This window comes from Borostomias antarcticus (genome assembly GCF_949987555.1).
Source record: "Borostomias antarcticus genome assembly, contig: scaffold_224, whole genome shotgun sequence".
Taxonomy (NCBI): domain Eukaryota; kingdom Metazoa; phylum Chordata; class Actinopteri; order Stomiiformes; family Stomiidae; genus Borostomias; species Borostomias antarcticus.
Window position 1 is genome coordinate 31,168 of NW_028176163.1, and position 18,833 is coordinate 50,000.

The 18,833-nt window shown below is 49.5% G+C and overlaps 2 protein-coding genes across 2 annotated transcripts in view; one reads left to right on the forward strand and one right to left on the reverse strand.

The window, feature by feature from the left end:
- Positions 1-244: 244 nt before the first annotated feature.
- arl10 (ADP-ribosylation factor-like 10) lies at positions 245-9,749 on the forward strand (the record flags this gene model as incomplete). Its single annotated transcript, XM_084462667.1, has 4 exons — positions 245-382; positions 4,796-4,982; positions 9,012-9,187; positions 9,588-9,749. 4 exons carry the CDS (start codon positions 245-247, stop codon positions 9,747-9,749), a joined length of 663 nt encoding a protein of 220 aa, XP_084318793.1.
- Positions 9,750-12,979: 3,230 nt separating this feature from the next.
- nop16 (NOP16 nucleolar protein homolog (yeast)) overlaps positions 12,980-18,833 on the reverse strand; it is a 7,555-nt gene continuing 1,701 nt past the window's right edge. Inside the window, exons 3-5 of the mRNA XM_084462666.1 lie at positions 18,722-18,788; positions 18,326-18,432; positions 12,980-13,558 (exon numbers count right to left, since the gene is read on the reverse strand). Coding sequence (XP_084318792.1) covers positions 13,412-13,558; positions 18,326-18,432; positions 18,722-18,788 — 321 coding nt within the window. The 3' untranslated portion in view covers positions 12,980-13,411. The remainder of the gene's footprint in view (positions 13,559-18,325; positions 18,433-18,721; positions 18,789-18,833) is intronic.

Sequence of the window (18,833 nt, forward strand, 5' to 3'; positions counted from 1 at the left end):
TATTCCGCCTCCTGTCCTCCTGTCCTCATGCTGTCGTGTCCCCTGCTGTAGCCTGGAGCCCCGGACCGCAGTCTCTCTGACGTCAGGTTGCCTCGAACCCGAGCGGACACGGAGGCGCGCGGCTGTCCGGTCTCTTTATTCTCAACACTAACAAGACTCGCAGTCGCGTGCACCGTCAACACCGGGACGCGTTCGGTAGCGGTACCGTGGAGAGGACATCCCCCCGGTGTCCCAGCGGGGCCAGATGGTTCTGATCCGCCACATCTCCATCGCCCTGTCCGCCGCGGTGACCGCCATCGGGACCGCGCTCTTCATCGCCTTGAATTATTTGTACAAAAGGCGAGCATGGTCTCCCCAGAGGGAATACCGCATGATCAGAGAGGTGAGACCTCTTTCTTATCCTAATGTTTGGGTATCTCTCAGTGACTATAGGCAGGGGTTTAGTGGCGAGCATTGAAAGTTCTCCATCGTGCGTGCCTGTGTTGTCTAGACGGGTCTTCAAGAGGGGACAGGAAAACTATTTAGTTTTGGATTAAAGGTTCAATTAATTAGAAATCAACGAGTGATGATGAAGATAAAGGTGACAACTGCGTGTCACACATCCAAGTGTTGACAATAACAAAGTTGTCATAGGGTACATTCATTGGCAATCATCAGATATACCTACAGCGTAATTATTGTTTTTCAAAACATTAAGCTTAGATAGTTATGTACATTATTATTATTATTATTATTATTATTATTATTATTACGTCAATTATTATTATTATTTACACGAAGGCAGTAAGTTCCTAATAAAGCTGTTGTTCAACTTAATTGTTATTGTCATAATAAATACTGTAATATTATTCCTGGAAATAGGGAAAAATAAGTTCACAGCAGGACTGCATATTGTGAATATCCCCTATTGAGGAAACATCATGAGGCAGGGTGTGTGTCCTGTGTGATGTGATGTTATGTAGACTATTGATTACATGTGCAGCAATCTGACTTAAAGCGAGGTCTTGAATAACACGTCATGTGATCATCAGAAGATAATGGTGTTTGTATGTGGCTGTACTGTTGTTAATCACTGACCAGGACGCAGAGAAGCCTTGAAAAGAGCTACCAGAAATCGTCATATACATTTCTTTTTAGGCTAGTCAGTAGCCTATGTTTTAGTGAAACCAGGCCAGGCCCAGCCTGGTTTATGTGCGTGGCTGGCTTGTTTCTGTTCAGGACTGGTAGGACGCAAGCTAGTCATGCCACTGAAATAGCTGTGAATTGAAATGACATGAAATAATGTCTGATAAATTAAGATAGGTCTTGTCAAGATTCAAGATTTCCTTTATTGTCTTTGTAACATTGCTAGTACAACGAAATTAAAACTCACACCTAAAGGGTCTCCAATATAAAATAGAAAACTAGATAGATAATAAAATAGAAATATTTCACACTCACACCATTATATACACACGCACACACTATATACAGTATGAATAGCTAAATATCTACATATTTACATGTTGCACATTGCACAGGTAGATAGTTATTGCACTTGAGTGTTCCACAGTGGATATTGCACTGGGTGTTCAGTATATTGCACAGATGTATGTAGTAGCAGCATGTATATTGAGACTTATTCTTCAGTGCCGAGTTCAGAGTTGTGATGGCCCTGGGATAGAAACTGTTCAGCAGCCTCGTGGTGCGTGTGTTAGCAGTTCTGTAGCGTCTGCCTGATGGCAGGAGGTTAAACAGGTGATGGCCGGGATGGGTGGGGTCCATGACGATGCTGGTGGCTTTCCTAGGGCAGTGGGAGGTGTAGATCCTCGATGGCAGGGAGCTGGGTGGTGGTGATCTTTCCTAGGGCAGTGGGAGGTGTAGATCCTCGATGGCAGGGAGCTGGGTGGTGGTGATCTTTCCTAGGGCAGTGGGAGGTGTAGATCCTCCATGGCAGGGAGGTGGTGGTGATCTTTCCTAGGGCAGTGGGAGGAGTAGATCCTGGATGGCAGGGAGGTGGTGGGGATCTTTCCTAGGGCAGTGGGAGGTGTAGATCCTCGATGGCAGGGAGCTGGGTGGTGGTGATCTTTCCTAGGGCAGTGGGAGGTGTAGATCCTCCATGGCAGGGAGGTGGTGGTGATCTTTCCTAGGGCAGTGGGAGGTGTAGATCCTCCATGGCAGGGAGCTGGGTGGTGGTGATCTTTCCTAGGGCAGTGGGAGGTGTAGATCCCGCACACATCCCCTAGGTCACGACCCTCCCATACCACACACACATCCCCTAGGTCACGACCCTCCCATACCACACACACATCCCCTAGGTCACGACCCTCCCGTACCACACACACATCCCCTAGGTCACGACCCTCCCGTACCACACACACATCCCCTAGGTCACGACCCTCCCGTACCACACACACATCCCCTAGGTCACGACCCTCCCGTACCACACACACATCCCCTAGGTCACGACCCTCCCGTACCACACACACACCCCCTAGGTCACGACCCTCCCGTACCACACACACATCCCCTAGGTCAGGGGTCACATACCACACACACATCCCCTAGGTCAGGGGTCACATACCACACACACATCCCCTAGGTCACGACCCTCCCATACCACACACACACCCCCTAGGTCACGACCCTCCCATACCACACACATCCCCTAGGTCACGACCCTCCCATACCACACACACACCCCCTAGGTCACGACCCTCCCGTACCACACACACACCCCCTAGGTCACGACCCTCCCATACCACACACACATCCCCTAGGTCACGACCCTCCCGTACCACACACACATCCCCTAGGTCAGGGGTCACATACCACACACACATCCCCTAGGTCAGGGGTCACATACCACACACACACCCCCTAGGTCACGACCCTCCCGTACCACACACATCCCCTAGGTCAGGGGTCACATACCACACACACATCCCCTAGGTCAGGGGTCACATACCACACACACATCCCCTAGGTCAGGGGTCACATACCACACACACACCCCCTAGGTCACGACCCTCCCGTACCACACACACATCCCCTAGGTCACGACCCTCCCGTACCACACACACACCCCCTAGGTCAGGGGTCACGTACCACACACACATCCCCTAGGTCACGACCCTCCCATACCACACACACATCCCCTAGGTCAGGGGTCACATACCACACACACATCCCCTAGGTCACGACCCTCCCGTACCACACACACATCCCCTAGGTCACGACCCTCCCGTACCACACACACATCCCCTAGGTCACGACCCTCCCGTACCACACACACATCCCCTAGGTCACGACCCTCCCGTACCACACACACACCCCCTAGGTCAGGGGTCACATACCACACACATCCCCTAGGTCACGACCCTCCCATACCACACACACATCCCCTAGGTCAGGGGTCACATACCACACACACACCCCCTAGGTCACGACCCTCCCGTACCACACACACACCCCCTAGGTCACGACCCTCCCGTACCACACACACATCCCCTAGGTCACGACCCTCCCATACCACACACACATCCCCTAGGTCACGACCCTCCCGTACCACACACACATCCCCTAGGTCACGACCCTCCCGTACCACACACACATCCCCTAGGTCACGACCCTCCCGTACCACACACACACCCCCTAGGTCAGGGGTCACATACCACACACACATCCCCTAGGTCACGACGCTCTCAATGGTGCAGCGGTAGAAGGACACCAGATGATAAGACCAAATAAGCCAGAGATGGGCAGGAGCTGTCTTCTTGGAACGTTATCTAGCTCTATCCACGCTGTATACGAGTCCACTTATTACAATCATTAATGTATTTAAACTGCTATGCTAGTGAGGAGTAGACTAGGTAGCCTACCAGCACATTTTGGTCCAATTCAAACACTAAACACTAGCCTACATTATTTTGTAATAGGCTCGCTAAAGAAAACATCCCTTCATGCGCAGTCTTTTGAGTTGAGCACAGAAAGCAGCGTTCACAGAGCGCGCGGGCCAAGCTATTGTTGAAAATACAAATGCGTGCACGACATTGTCATGGTTTTGAAAGCGATTCTAGGCAGAAATTTTAGCAGAAACAGAAAGTTTAGGGTTTTTAATTTAAGACTTTAATATACAGTAGGCTATATAGCCTAATTTGTATTATTATTTATTGTATCTGGTGTGGCGGCAAGGAAACATTGCGTTAGCTATTTTGCTGTAATCGGTTCAACTTCTGTTTCTGGACAAAAGGCATTACCTGCTGTATGCACTTCCCTTTAGGTGGTGAAGTAAGTAGACGGTAATCTCTGAGAATGTCCCGCGTGGGAGTCCAATGCTCTGACCACTACTCTACTTGTGGAATTTAGGTAAGGGATAAAAAGGTTGGAGTGAAAGGATGAACATGTGGAGGTTTGGGGTATAGTCCCATAAAGTCATCCCCACCGGGTCTTGAACCCCAGTCTCCTGGGTGGGAGTCCAATGCTCTCACCACTACTCTACTTGTGCAGCGGAGATCGGCGGGTTGATTTTGGTGTCCTTGATTTTGATGTGCTGGGACTACTGCCTCTTGTGGTGCCAACATTGTCGGGAGGGAGTTATAACCCGACAAATGCTATACTAGGTGCACTGGCTTCCAGCCACGGACCAAAAAATGAGTTCTGCTGCATTTCATTTCAAAACTGTGTGTGTGTGTGTGTGTGCGTGCGTGTGTGTGAGTGTGCGCGCGCGTGTGAGTGTGCGTGTGTGTGTGCGCGTGTGTGTGTGTGTGTGCGCGTGTGTGTGTGTGTGTGCGTGTGTGTGCGTGTATTGGAGCAGGAGGAGGAGGACCGTGGGAAGCGGCAGGTCCTGGTCCTGGGTCTAGACGGAGCGGGGAAGAGCAGCCTGCTGCGGGGCCTCACCCCCCCCGGCGCCCCGGCCAGACCTGGGGGGCCCTGCCGACCCACCAGGGGCTTCAACTTCGTCAGCCTCGCGGCCCCCGCCTGCCAGCTAGACTTCCTGGAGAGTAAGACTCCGTCTGGACACTCTAACCATGCACCCTTTTGTTCCTCCTCTTTCCTAACTCCTACACTCTTCCTTCCTCTCTCCCTTGATGTAGTATCTGATCTCTTACAATGATAGAGGTGACAGGATTACTACAAGTAACTTTTTTAGTGTTCCTGTTTGGATTCTCTGAAAATGTACCCCTCCTTCGTTCTCTTCCTCGAGGTTCTCTGATCTCAAACGACCAGACAGCCCATCCTCTAGCGTTTCAGATCCCCCTTCTCTAAAAACAAACCCTTCATTTTGTTTCCTTGAGGTGATCTCTGATCTAACAGGACTAGGATAGGTGTGAGCATTGTCAATCCTTTATTTAAAGAGGGAGAACTGTGTTATTCTGCACATATGTTGATATGTCAGATCAGGGATCTCCCCCAGTTACAGAACCTAAACAGTTCACCCTCACACACACACCCAGACACAACTACACACCCACACATAACTACACACACCCAGACACAACTACACACCCAGACATAACTACACACATAACTACACACTCAGACATAACTACACACTCACACATAACTACACACTCACACATAACTACACACATAACTACACACTCAGACATAACTACACACTCACACACAACTACACACCCAGACATAACTACACACTCAGACACAACTACACACTCAGACACAACTACACACACCCAGACACAACTACACACCCAGACACAACTACACACCCAGACATAACTACACACCCAGACATAACTACACACTCAGACACAACTACACACTCAGACACAACTACACACACCCAGACACAACTACACACCCAGACATAACTACACACCCAGACACAACTACACACCCAGACATAACTACACACATAACTACACACTCAGACATAACTACACACGCAGACACAACTACACACACCCAGACATAACTACACACCCAGACACAACTACACACTCAGACATAAATACACACTCACACATAACTACACACTCAGACATAACTACACACTCAGACATAACTACACACTCACACATAACTACACAGACCCAGACACAACTACACACCCAGACATAACTACACACTCAGACATAACTACACACTCACACATAACTACACACTCACACATAACTACACACTCAGACATAACTACACACTCAGACACAACTACACACCCAGACATAACTACACACTCACACATAACTACACACTCACACATAACTACACACTCAGACATAACTACACACTCACACATAACTACACACTCAGACATAACTACACACCCAGACATAACTACACACCCAGACATAACTACACACATAACTACACACCCAGACATAACTACACACATAACTACACACCCAGACATAACTACACACTCACACATAACTACACACTCACACATAACTACACACCCAGACATAACTACACACCCAGACAGGGACGGACTGGGACAAAAATTCAGCCCTGGCATCTTGGCCCAGACCGGCCCACAGGACTGGACTGGGTGAATATTTCCTACCGGGAAATGTAGCCCCAGTCGGCCCACTAGCCGAGCCGACGCTTGAAATGGAACACCTTCAGTTTCGTCTTGTTGACCGGGGGGGGGGGGGGGGGGGTGCTACTGCGCGATTTGTTGACGGGGGGGGGGGTTGCTGCTGCGCGATTTGTTGACGGGGGGGGGGGGGGGGGGGGTGCTGCTGAGGCTCTCTAGCGGCCCACGCAAATGACACCTGAAACTAACAGAGGGAGGGGTGGGGCCTACATATGATTGGGCCAGCCCAGTGTCAGTATAGAAAATGGACCAATGGGCCGCTGTCCCTGCTCTATGGGCCGTTCGTTAGCTCGTTTTTTTAGATCGGCCCACAAGTAGGTCCGGCCCACCGGGCATTTGCCCGGTACGCCACATGGCCAGTCCGGCCCTGCACCCAGACATAACTACACACTCAGACATAACTACACACTCACACATAACTACACACTCAGACATAACTACACACCCAGACATAACTACACACCCAGACATAACTACACACTCACACATAACTACACACTCACACATAACTACACACTCAGACACAACTACACACCCAGACATAACTACACACTCAGACATAACTACACACATAACTACACACTCACACATAACTACACACCCAGACATAACTACACACCCAGACATAACTACACACCCAGACATAACTACACACTCAGACATAACTACACACTCAGACATAACTACACACTCACACACAACTACACACCCAGACATAACTACACACATAACTACACACTCAGACACAACTACACACTCAGACACAACGACACACTCACACATAACTACACACTCAGACATAACTACACACATAACTACACACTCAGACATAACTACAGACCCAGAACAGTACAGGCACACAGACCCAGACGGCGCCACAGCAGACCTCAGCAGACTGGCTGGCAGAGCGTTTCAGCCCAGCCGGTCAATCAGACTCACTGTCAGACAGCATATGTGGGCACACGCTGCAGACAGTCTAATCCAATCCAATCCAAATGGGGCACAACAAGTCTAATAATAAGCTATCAGTTTCGCCCTCTGCCTCTCACCCCAATGACCCCAACTCTCCCTCTCACCCCAGTGACCCCAACTCTGCCTCTCACCCCAATGACCTCAACTCTGCCTCTCACCCCAATGACCCCAACTCTTCCTCTCACCCCAGTGACCCCAACTCTTCCTCTCACCCCAGTGACCCCAACTCTGCCTCTCACCCCAGTGACCCCAACTCTCCCTCTCACCCCAGTGACCCCAACTCTGCCTCTCACCCCAATGACCCCAACTCTCCCTCTCACCCCAATGACCCCAACTCTCCCTCTCACCCCAATGACCCCAACTCTGCCTCTCACCCCAATGACCCCAACTCTCCCTCTCACCCCAATGACCTCAACTCTCCCTCTCACCCCAGTGACCCCAACTCTCCCTCTCACCCCAGTGACCCCAACTCTGCCTCTCACCCCAATGACCCCAACTCTGCCTCTCACCCCAATGACCCCAACTCTGCCTCTCACCCCAATGACCCCAACTCTGCCTCTCACCCCAATGACCCCAACTCTGCCTCTCACCCCAATGACCCGTGCTTGATTCAATAACACGACAAGCGCAAAATTACCAGAACAAATCAATTACCAGAACAAATCAATTACCAGAACAAATCAATCACCAGAACAAATCAATTACCAGAACAAATCAATTACCAGAACAAATCAATCACCAGAACAAATCAATCACCAGAACAAATCAATCACCAGAACAAATCAATTACCAGAACAAATCAATCACCAGAACAAATCAATCACCAGAACAAATCAATCACCAGAACAAATCAATCACCAGAACAAATCAATTACCAGAACAAATCAATCACCAGAACAAATCAATGCATCGAGTAAGTGCGAGCCACTGCACGAAAAAGTCTGCTAACATCTACCCTGTTACCTAGCAACATTTTCCAAGAAGACCCCATGGTAATGAGGCGTGTGCTCAGCTCGTAGCAAAGAGCAGAAGAAGAAGGAAGCGTAGGGAGACTGTAGCTCGTAGCAAAGAGCAGAAGAAGAAGGAAGCGTAGGGAGACTGTAGCTCGTAGCAGAGAGCAGAAGAAGAAGGAAGCGTAGGGAGACTGTAGCTCGTAGCAGAGAGCAGAAGAAGAAGGAGGCGTAGGGAGACTGTAGCTCGTAGCAGAGAGCAGAAGAAGAAGGAAGCGTAGGGAGACTGTAGCTCGTAGCAGAGAGCAGAAGAAGAAGGAAGCGTAGGGAGACTGTAGCTCGTAGCAGAGAGCAGAAGAAGAAGGAAGCGTAGGGAGACTGTAGCTCGTAGCAGAGAGCAGAAGAAGAAGGAAGCGTAGGGAGACTGTAGCTCGTAGCAGAGAGCAGAAGAAGAAGGAGGCGTAGGGAGACTGTAGCTCGTAGCAGAGAGCAGAAGAAGAAGGAAGGACGTCTCTGACTTGTTCTTCGTTCTCTTCCTCGGCCCCCAGTAGGTGGTGGTGAGGACCTGAGGCGCTATTGGTCAGAGTACCTGAGGAAGACGCACATACTGGTGTACGTGGTGGACTCCTCCGACAGGCGCCGTCTCCCATTGGCTAAGGCAGAGCTGCATTGCCTCTTGAGGGCCAATGCCCACCTGCCCGTGGTTGTCGTGGCCAACAAAAAGGTGATTGACAGCCCTGCTGTTCTCTGTGTATGTGGGGGCGGGGGGGGGGGGGTATCTACAGCTCCATATTTGCGGCCTTACGTCTTGGGATTTATTTATTTTCGTTCAGGAAACGAGAAAAGACATTTCTGGAGGACAATACATGAAATCATTCAAGGACGCATATTTCCAGTGTGTCCCTGGCTGTCACACGTCCACATAGGAACCAGACATGCTGTGTACATAAAGACGCCCTTGTGGTGAAAGACAGGAACAAATTGCATGAAAAGTTATGTTTGTAACACTGTCATAACGTATTAGTTATACAGTATTAGTTATACAGCTTTATAACAGAATGTTCTGTGTGTGTGTGTGTGTGTGTGTGTGTGTGTGTGTGTGTGTGTGTGTGTGTGTGTGGCAGGACAAGCCCAGCGCGCTGAGTGAGCGGGAGCTGCGCGAGGCCCTGGCCCTGGACACGGAGGGGGAGAGGAGGCCGCTCCTGCTCTCCGCCCAGCTGGGGAGCGAGGGAGGAGCCAACAACAACCTCCAGGCCCTCCAGGAGCTGCTCCTCCAGCTCGTCTGACGCTCCTGCCCTGCAGGGGAGGAGGAGGGATGGAGAGAGGAGGAGGAGAACAGAGGGGGAGAGACGGAAAGAGGAGAGGAGGACGTGGGGAGTGGTGGAGAAAGGGAAGGACAAGAATGGAAGGATGGACATGAGGAGAGAGGGAGGAGACTGGAGAGGTGGACATGGGGACGTGTGTGTGTCCTCTGTCTCTAATTGAGGACCAGTGAAGGCTTGTTTTGTGTGTGTGTGTGTGTGTGTGTGTGTTTACGTGCTCACCCATGCATGCGTGTGTGTCGTGGTGCATGCTGTTCAGTCAGGATCCTCTCCAAGTCTGGAGTCAACAGACAGACCGTCTGATCAGTGAACTCAGTCTGGAGTCGTCAGACAGACCGTCTGATCAGTGAACTCAGTCTGGAGTCGTCAGACAGACCGTCTGATCAGTGAACTCAGTCTGGAGTCGTCAGACAGACCGTCTGATCAGTGAACTCAGTCTGGAGTCGTCAGACAGACCGTCTGATCAGTGAACTCAGTCTGGAGTCGTCAGACGGACCGTCTGATCAGTGAACTCAGTCTGGAGTCATCAGACAGACCGTCTGACCAGTGAACTCAGTCTGGAGTCGTCAGACGGACCGTCTGATCAGTGAACTCAGTGGTGATACTGAGACTACAGCCAGGCCTGCTAACTGGTTCTCCCAGACAGGTCTTACAGTAAAGTAAGTTACTTACTTACTTACTTAGTAGAATGCGTGTTCAGCTAGGTGTTACACAGTAGAATGTGTGTTCAGTCAGGTGTAACACAGTAGAATGTGTGTTCAGGCAGGTGTAACACAGTAGAATGTGTGTTCAGACAGGTGTAACACAGTAGAATGTGTTCAGGCAGGTGTAACACAGTAGAATGTGTTCAGGCAGGTGTAACACAGTAGAATGTGTTCAGGCAGGTGTAACACAGTAGAATGTGTGTGTTCAGTCAGGTGTAACACAGTAGAATGTGTTCAGACAGGTGTAACACAGTAGAATGTGTTCAGGCAGGTGTAACACAGTAGAATGTGTTCAGGCAGGTGTAACACAGTAGAATGTGTGTTCAGCCAGGTGTTACACAGTAGAATGTGTTCAGTCAGGTGTAACACAGTAGAATGTGTGTTCAGCCAGGTGTAACACAGTAGAATGTGTTCAGACAGGTGTAACACAGTAGAATGTGTGTTCAGCCAGGTGTTACACAGTAGAATGTGTTCAGTCAGGTGTAACACAGTAGAATGTGTGTTCAGGCAGGTGTAACACAGTAGAATGTGTTCAGCCAGGTGTAACACAGTAGAATGTGTTCAGCCAGGTGTAACACAGTAGAATGTGTTCAGGCAGGTGTAACACAGTAGAATGTGTTCAGCCAGGTGTAACACAGTAGAATGTGTTCAGCAAAGACGCATTAATATTTTGTCAGTTGTATTTCGCCAGTTCGTAACCACTGATGTGACGTCTTTTAATAGTACTGACCTCTTATAATAGTACTGTATGTGACTTTTTATTCTCTTAAACTGACTTGTACATAGTTAGAGGAGAGGGTATTATGGTATATGAGTTAGCCGCCAGCTGTAAACTGGACTCGCACTGTAATAGCAAACGTTTCCCTGTGAGAAGTCGATGTTGTTTTGTTATTGGTTGTGTTCAGTTCAGTATTGACATCAGGCCCCGACATGTTGTAACCTGCTTCTGCTTTTATCCAAGTCATGAGGATGTCTCAAGTCATGAGGATGTCTCAAGTCGTGAGGATGTCTCAAGTCATGAGGATGTCTCAAGTCATGAGGATGTCTCAAGTCATGAGGATGTCTCAAGTCATGAGGATGTCCCAGAGTGCATCGTCAGTTTACATGATATCTTCCCTCTCGTCAGTGACCAGTCAGTTCTACAGCAGGCGTGGACATTCAGTCCTGCAGCTGCCTTCATACCTCATGTGTTCTACTAGAAGCTTCATGTTTACCTCACATCATCCTCACCTCACATCATCCTCCACCTCACATCATCCTCACCTCACATCATCCTCACCTCACATCATCCTCACCTCACATCATCCTCACCTCACCTCACATCATCCTCACCACACATCATCCTCACCTCACATCAATCAAAGCTTTATTTGTATAGCGCATTTCATACCCAGAGGCAACACAATGCGCTTTACAGAGAACAAGGGAGGTGGGCAGACATCCCACCCCTACATATTCCATCCTCCACCACACATCATCCTCTCCAGTTATAGAAACAAGCGAGTTGAGGGGTCCACCGCCCTATGCTATGCTGACCAAACAGTTGCCTCAGAGCAAAAAAAAAAAAAAGGTAATCTATACGTGTATGACCTTGTTTTGGAGCCGTGTAGGGCAAAGTTTCCTAACGGGCTGGTTGGGCAGGAAGTTGTTTTGCTGAGTTGTCATTATCAGGCATGTCGAATTATTGACTTGGCTTAGTGCGTTTCTGGAACAAAGCTACATTACTGACGCAGTTTAGTAGGAAATCTACCTTCTTCCCTGTTCATATATACACCAAACACTCACCCCTCTGGAGAGATGGACACTGTTCATATATACACCCAACACTCACCCCTCTGGAGAGATGGACACTGTTCATATATACACCCAACACTCACCCCTCTGGAGAGATGGACACTGTTCATATATACACCAAACACTCACCCCTCTGGAGAGATGGACACTGTTGCTTGCCAAAATGAGATTGTGAACGATTGACACGTCTATACAGTAGGTCAGCTGAACGAGCATGTTCTCCTAGTTTTTCAGAGTCATCGCTTTACTTTTGACGATTGGTTTCGACACAAAAAACAGTCTATTTGATTATACTGTGTATATTTTAGAAAAGAATCGAGTGTGTCATTGTATTGTTTGCCAGGCACTGAAGAAGGGCGTGGTCCCGAAACGTTTGCTTTCATGGCATTAAAAATATCAACTTGGGAGTGCTGTTCTCAATCTTCATTCACCATGTATGTTTTCCTCATCTGTCATGTCACAATGTACAATGCTCAACTTTAGTTTTTCTCCTTTTATCTTAACCGTGGACAGTTGGGTTCAGTTGTCACGCAAGGCGTTTGTTTATACGGTGTTCAATGTGTCACTCCTCTGGCTCTGCACTGCTGCCCACTGCACCACATTGAGTCCATGCAAATGTACTCGGCCGAATGGCTGGTCCTCAACAGAAGAACAGTTCAAACATAATGCCATTTAACTCACTCAAATGTATAGACTACCATGCTTGTTTTATTTCGCACAGTGGTAGAACAGCATCTTTGACCATGCTAGACAGGTGATATTGATAACGACACGGTCAAAATTATACAAACATTGTGAATGAAAAAATAAAAGTAGTAAATACACTGATGGAGGCACACAAACGTACATGTTTATGTAACTCTTAGTCTTCATAGAGGTTTATGGTGTTGGGTTTAATTTGTGTAAATGTATTTTTGTAACACACTGGTATTACAAATAATAAAAGGTCGTCCACATGATGCACTTTGTCGCCCCCTTCTGTACAACTTGGGTCATTACACAATTTGAGTCGGCTCTCCAACCACAGAGACCTTCTTATTATGTAACACAGATTCTGTTACATAGGTTACATCCATGTGACTCCCGCCCATGAGAGGGATACCCCCCCACCGCCCCCCACAGTCCTCGCTATGTGGAGCTCGTCCTGGCGCCCGGGGCCAGGGAGGTCATGAAGCCCTGGTACTCCTGCGGGTGGCAGCGCTCGTACTCCTCCACCTTCCTCCTGATCTGCTTGGGCGTGTCCTGGTAGTAGTTCTTCTCGTCCCGGGCCATCGCCTAGGAAACCGGAGGGGGACATCGGGAAAGAGAGGATGTGAAAGGACGTCTCACACACGCACACACGCACACACACACACACACACACGTAGCAGCACACCAACTCTACCATCAGCCCAGTACACCAGCTAGCACACCAACTCTACCATCAGCCCAGTACACCAGCTAGACCAACTCTACCATCAGCCCAGTACACCAGCTAGCACACCAACTCTACCATCAGCCCAGTACACCAGCTAGACCAACTCTACCATCAGCCCAGTACACCAGCTAGCACACTCTACCATCAGCCCAGTACACCAGCTAGCACACCAACTCTACCATCAGCCCAGTACACCAGCTAGACCAACTCTACCATCAGCCCAGTACACCAGCTAGCACACTAACTCAACCATCAGCCCAGTACACCAGCTAGACCAACTCTACCATCAGCCCAGTACACCAGCTAGCACACCAACTCTACCATCAGCCCAGTACACCAGCTAGCACACCAACTCTACCATCAGCCCAGTACACCAGCTAGCACACCAACTCTACCATCAGCCCAGTACACCAGCTAGACCAACTCTACCATCAGCCCAGTACACCAGCTAGCACACTAACTCTACCATCAGCCCAGTACACCAGCTAGACCAACTCTACCATCAGCCCAGTACACCAGCTAGCACACCAACTCTACCATCAGCCCAGTACACCAGCTAGCACACCAACTCTACCATCAGCCCAGTACACCAGCTAGCACACTAACTCTACCATCAGCCCAGTACACCAGCTAGACCAACTCTACCATCAGCCCAGTACACCAGCTAGCACACCAACTCTACCATCAGCCCAGTACACCAGCTAGCACACCAACTCTACCATCAGCCCAGTACACCAGCTAGACCAACTCTACCATCAGCCCAGTACACCAGCTAGCACACCAACTCTACCATCAGCCCAGTACACCAGCTAGACCAACTCTACCATCAGCCCAGTACACCAGCTAGACCAACTCTACCATCAGCCCAGTACACCAGCTAGACCAACTCTACCATCAGCCCAGTACACCAGCTAGCACACCAACTCTACCATCAGCCCAGTACACCAGCTAGACCAACTCTACCATCAGCCCAGTACACCAGCTAGACCAACTCTACCATCAGCCCAGTACACCAGCTAGCACACCAACTCTACCATCAGCCCAGTACACCAGCTAGACCAACTCTACCATCAGCCCAGTACACCAGCTAGCACACCAACTCTACCATCAGCCCAGTACACCAGCTAGCACACCAACTCTACCATCAGCCCAGTACACCAGCTAGACCAACTCTACCATCAGCCCAGTACACCAGCTAGCACACCAACTCTACCATCAGCCCAGTACACCAGCTAGACCAACTCTACCATCAGCCCAGTACACCAGCTAGCACACCAACTCTACCATCAGCCCAGTACACCAGCTAGCACACCAACTCTACCATCAGCCCAGTACACCAGCTAGACCAACTCTACCATCAGCCCAGTACACCAGCTAGCACACCAACTCTACCATCAGCCCAGTACACCAGCTAGCACACTAACTCTACCATCAGCCCAGTACACCAGCTAGCACACTAACTCTACCATCAGCCCAGTACACCAGCTAGACCAACTCTACCATCAGCCCAGTACACCAGCTAGCACACTAACTCTACCATCAGCCCAGTACACCAGCTAGCACACTAACTCTACCATCAGCCCAGTACACCAGCTAGCACACTAACTCTACCATCAGCCCAGTACACCAGCTAGCACACTAACTCTACCATCAGCCCAGTACACCAGCTAGCACACCAACTCTACCATCAGCCCAGTACACCAGCTAGCACACTAACACTACCATCAGCCCAGTACACCAGCTAGCACACCAACTTCACCATCAGCCCAGTACACCAGCTAGCACACTAACTCTACCATCAGCCCAGTACACCAGCTAGCACACCAACTCTACCATCAGCCCAGTACACCAGCTAGCACACTAACTCTACCATCAGCCCAGTACACCAGCTAGCACACTAACTCTACCATCAGCCCAGTACACCAGCTAGCACACCAACTCTACCATCAGCCCAGTACACCAGCTAGCACACCAACTCTACCATCAGCCCAGTACACCAGCTAGCACACCAACTCTACCATCAGCCCAGTACACCAGCTAGACCAACTCTACCATCAGCCCAGTACACCAGCTAGACCAACTCTACCATCAGCCCAGTACACCAGCTAGCACACTAACTCTACCATCAGCCCAGTACACCAGCTAGCACACCAACTCTACCATCAGCCCAGTACACCAGCTAGACCAACTCTACCATCAGCCCAGTACACCAGCTAGCACACTAACTCTACCATCAGCCCAGTACACCAGCTAGACCAACTCTACCATCAGCCCAGTACACCAGCTAGCACACCAACTCTACCATCAGCCCAGTACACCAGCTAGACCAACTCTACCATCAGCCCAGTACACCAGCTAGACCAACTCTACCATCAGCCCAATACACCAGCTAGACCAACTCTACCATCAGCCCAGTACACCAGCTAGACCAACTCTACCATCAGCCCAGTACACCAGCTAGCACACCAACTCTACCATCAGCCCAGTACACCAGCTAGCACACCAACTCTACCATCAGCCCAGTACACCAGCTAGCACACCAACTCTACCATCAGCCCAGTACACCAGCTAGACCAACTCTACCATCAGCCCAGTACACCAGCTAGACCAACTCTACCATCAGCCCAGTACACCAGCTAGCACACTAACTCTACCATCAGCCCAGTACACCAGCTAGCACACCAACTCTACCATCAGCCCAGTACACCAGCTAGACCAACTCTACCATCAGCCCAGTACACCAGCTAGACCAACTCTACCATCAGCCCAGTACACCAGCTAGACCAACTCTACCATCAGCCCAGTACACCAGCTAGACCAACTCTACCATCAGCCCAGTACACCAGCTAGCACACTAACTCTACCATCAGCCCAGTACACCAGCTAGCACACCAACTCTACCATCAGCCCAGTACACCAGCTAGACCAACTCTACCATCAGCCCAGTACACCAGCTAGCACACTAACTCTACCATCAGCCCAGTACACCAGCTAGCACACTAACTCTACCATCAGCCCAGTACACCAGCTAGCACACCAACTCTACCATCAGCCCAGTACACCAGCTAGCACACTAACTCTACCATCAGCCCAGTACACCAGCTAGACCAACTCTACCATCAGCCCAGTACACCAGCTAGCACACCAACTCTACCATCAGCCCAGTACACCAGCTAGACCAACTCTACCATCAGCCCAGTACACCAGCTAGCACACCAACTCTACCATCAGCCCAGTACACCAGCTAGCACACCAACTCTACCATCAGCCCAGTACGCCAGCTAGCACACCAACTCTACCATCAGCCCAGTACACCCGCTAGACCAACTCTACCATCAGCCCAGTACACCAGCTAGCACACCAACTCTACCATCAGCCCAGTACACCAGCTAGCACACTAACTCTACCATCAGCCCAGTACACCAGCTAGACCAACTCTACCATCAGCCCAGTACACCAGCTAGCACACCAACTCTACCATCAGCCCAGTACACCAGCTAACACACTAACTCTACCATCAGCCCAGTACACCAGCTAGACCAACTCTACCATCAGCCCAGTACACCAGCTAGCACACTAACTCTACCATCAGCCCAGTACACCAGCTAGCACACTAACTCTACCATCAGCCCAGTACACCAGCTAGCACACCAACTCTACCATCAGCCCAGTACACCAGCTAGACCAACTCTACCATCAGCCCAGTACACCAGCTAGACCAACTCTACCATCAGCCCAGTACACCAGCTAGCACACCAACTCTACCATCAGCCCAGTACACCAGCTAGCACACCAACTCTACCATCAGCCCAGTACACCAGCTAGCACACCAACTCTACCATCAGCCCAGTACACCAACTAGCACACTAACTCTACCATCAGCCCAGTACACCAGCTAGCACACCAACTCTACCATCAGCCCAGTACACCAACTAGCACACTAACTCTACCATCAGCCCAGTACACCAGCTAGACCAACTCTACCATCAGCCCAGTACACCAGCTAGCACACCAACTCTACCATCAGCCCAGTACACCAACTAGCACACTAACTCTACCATCAGCCCAGTACACCAACTAGCACACTAACTCTACCATCAGCCCAGTACACCAACTAGCACACCAACTCCACCATCAGCCCAGTACACCAGCTAGCACACTAACTCTACCATCAGCCCAGTACACCAGCTAGCAGCTAGGGCTGGGTATCGAGTCGAATTTCAAGAATCGATTCGATTCAGATTCACAAGGTTCGATTATCACGATTCAATTCGATTCAATTCGATTTGATTCAATATCGATTCGGTTAGTGTTACTAAAACCTGGTTGTTTTTTTAGCTGTAACCTTAATTACATGACTGCCAAGTTATGCAACACATAAATACTAGGGCTGGGTATCGATACTAATTTCCAAAAATGAATGAATGAATGAATCATTGAATGAATTAATGAACTATTCATTCCTTCATTTATTCATTCATTAAATAAAAGATCAATTTTGGGATTCATGAATCGATTCTGAATCATTTCATTCAGAATCGATGAATCGATTTTTTAAACCCAGCCCTACTAGCAGCACACCAACTCCACCATCAGCCCAGCCAACGCTGCCCAGCGCCTCTCACCTTGTAGTTATCCCCATGTTGTCTGACCATGTAGTGGACGTACTCCTTCAGGTCTGTGGATAAGGTCTTGGTGTCCTTCTTTGGAAGGTTGGCTTCTGCCTCCAGTTCTGATTGAAACAAACAAGGTATAATCAGTGATATTGGTTAAACACGAAGGGCTTTATTTAAAAAATAAATCAAAGTACCACTCGTCACACTAACTCATGTGAGTCTCGGTACTGTTAAAGAGTCCTTGGATGTTTAGCTATAATCATATGTGTAACATACAAAATCTGAGAGGCCTCAAAATTGAAAACGTCTCTTGACACACACAGTAAATCTGTCAAAGGGCGTTACGATTGAGAACGTCACACACACGCACACAGACACACACACTAAATTAGAGTTGGTCCTTACGATTGAGAACGTAGGGCTTCCTCACAATCCTGGTTGGAGCATCAGCATCTTTCTCCCCAGCCAGGATCTAAAGGAAATGAGTGTAACAGCTGTCAAAGATGTGTGATAGAAA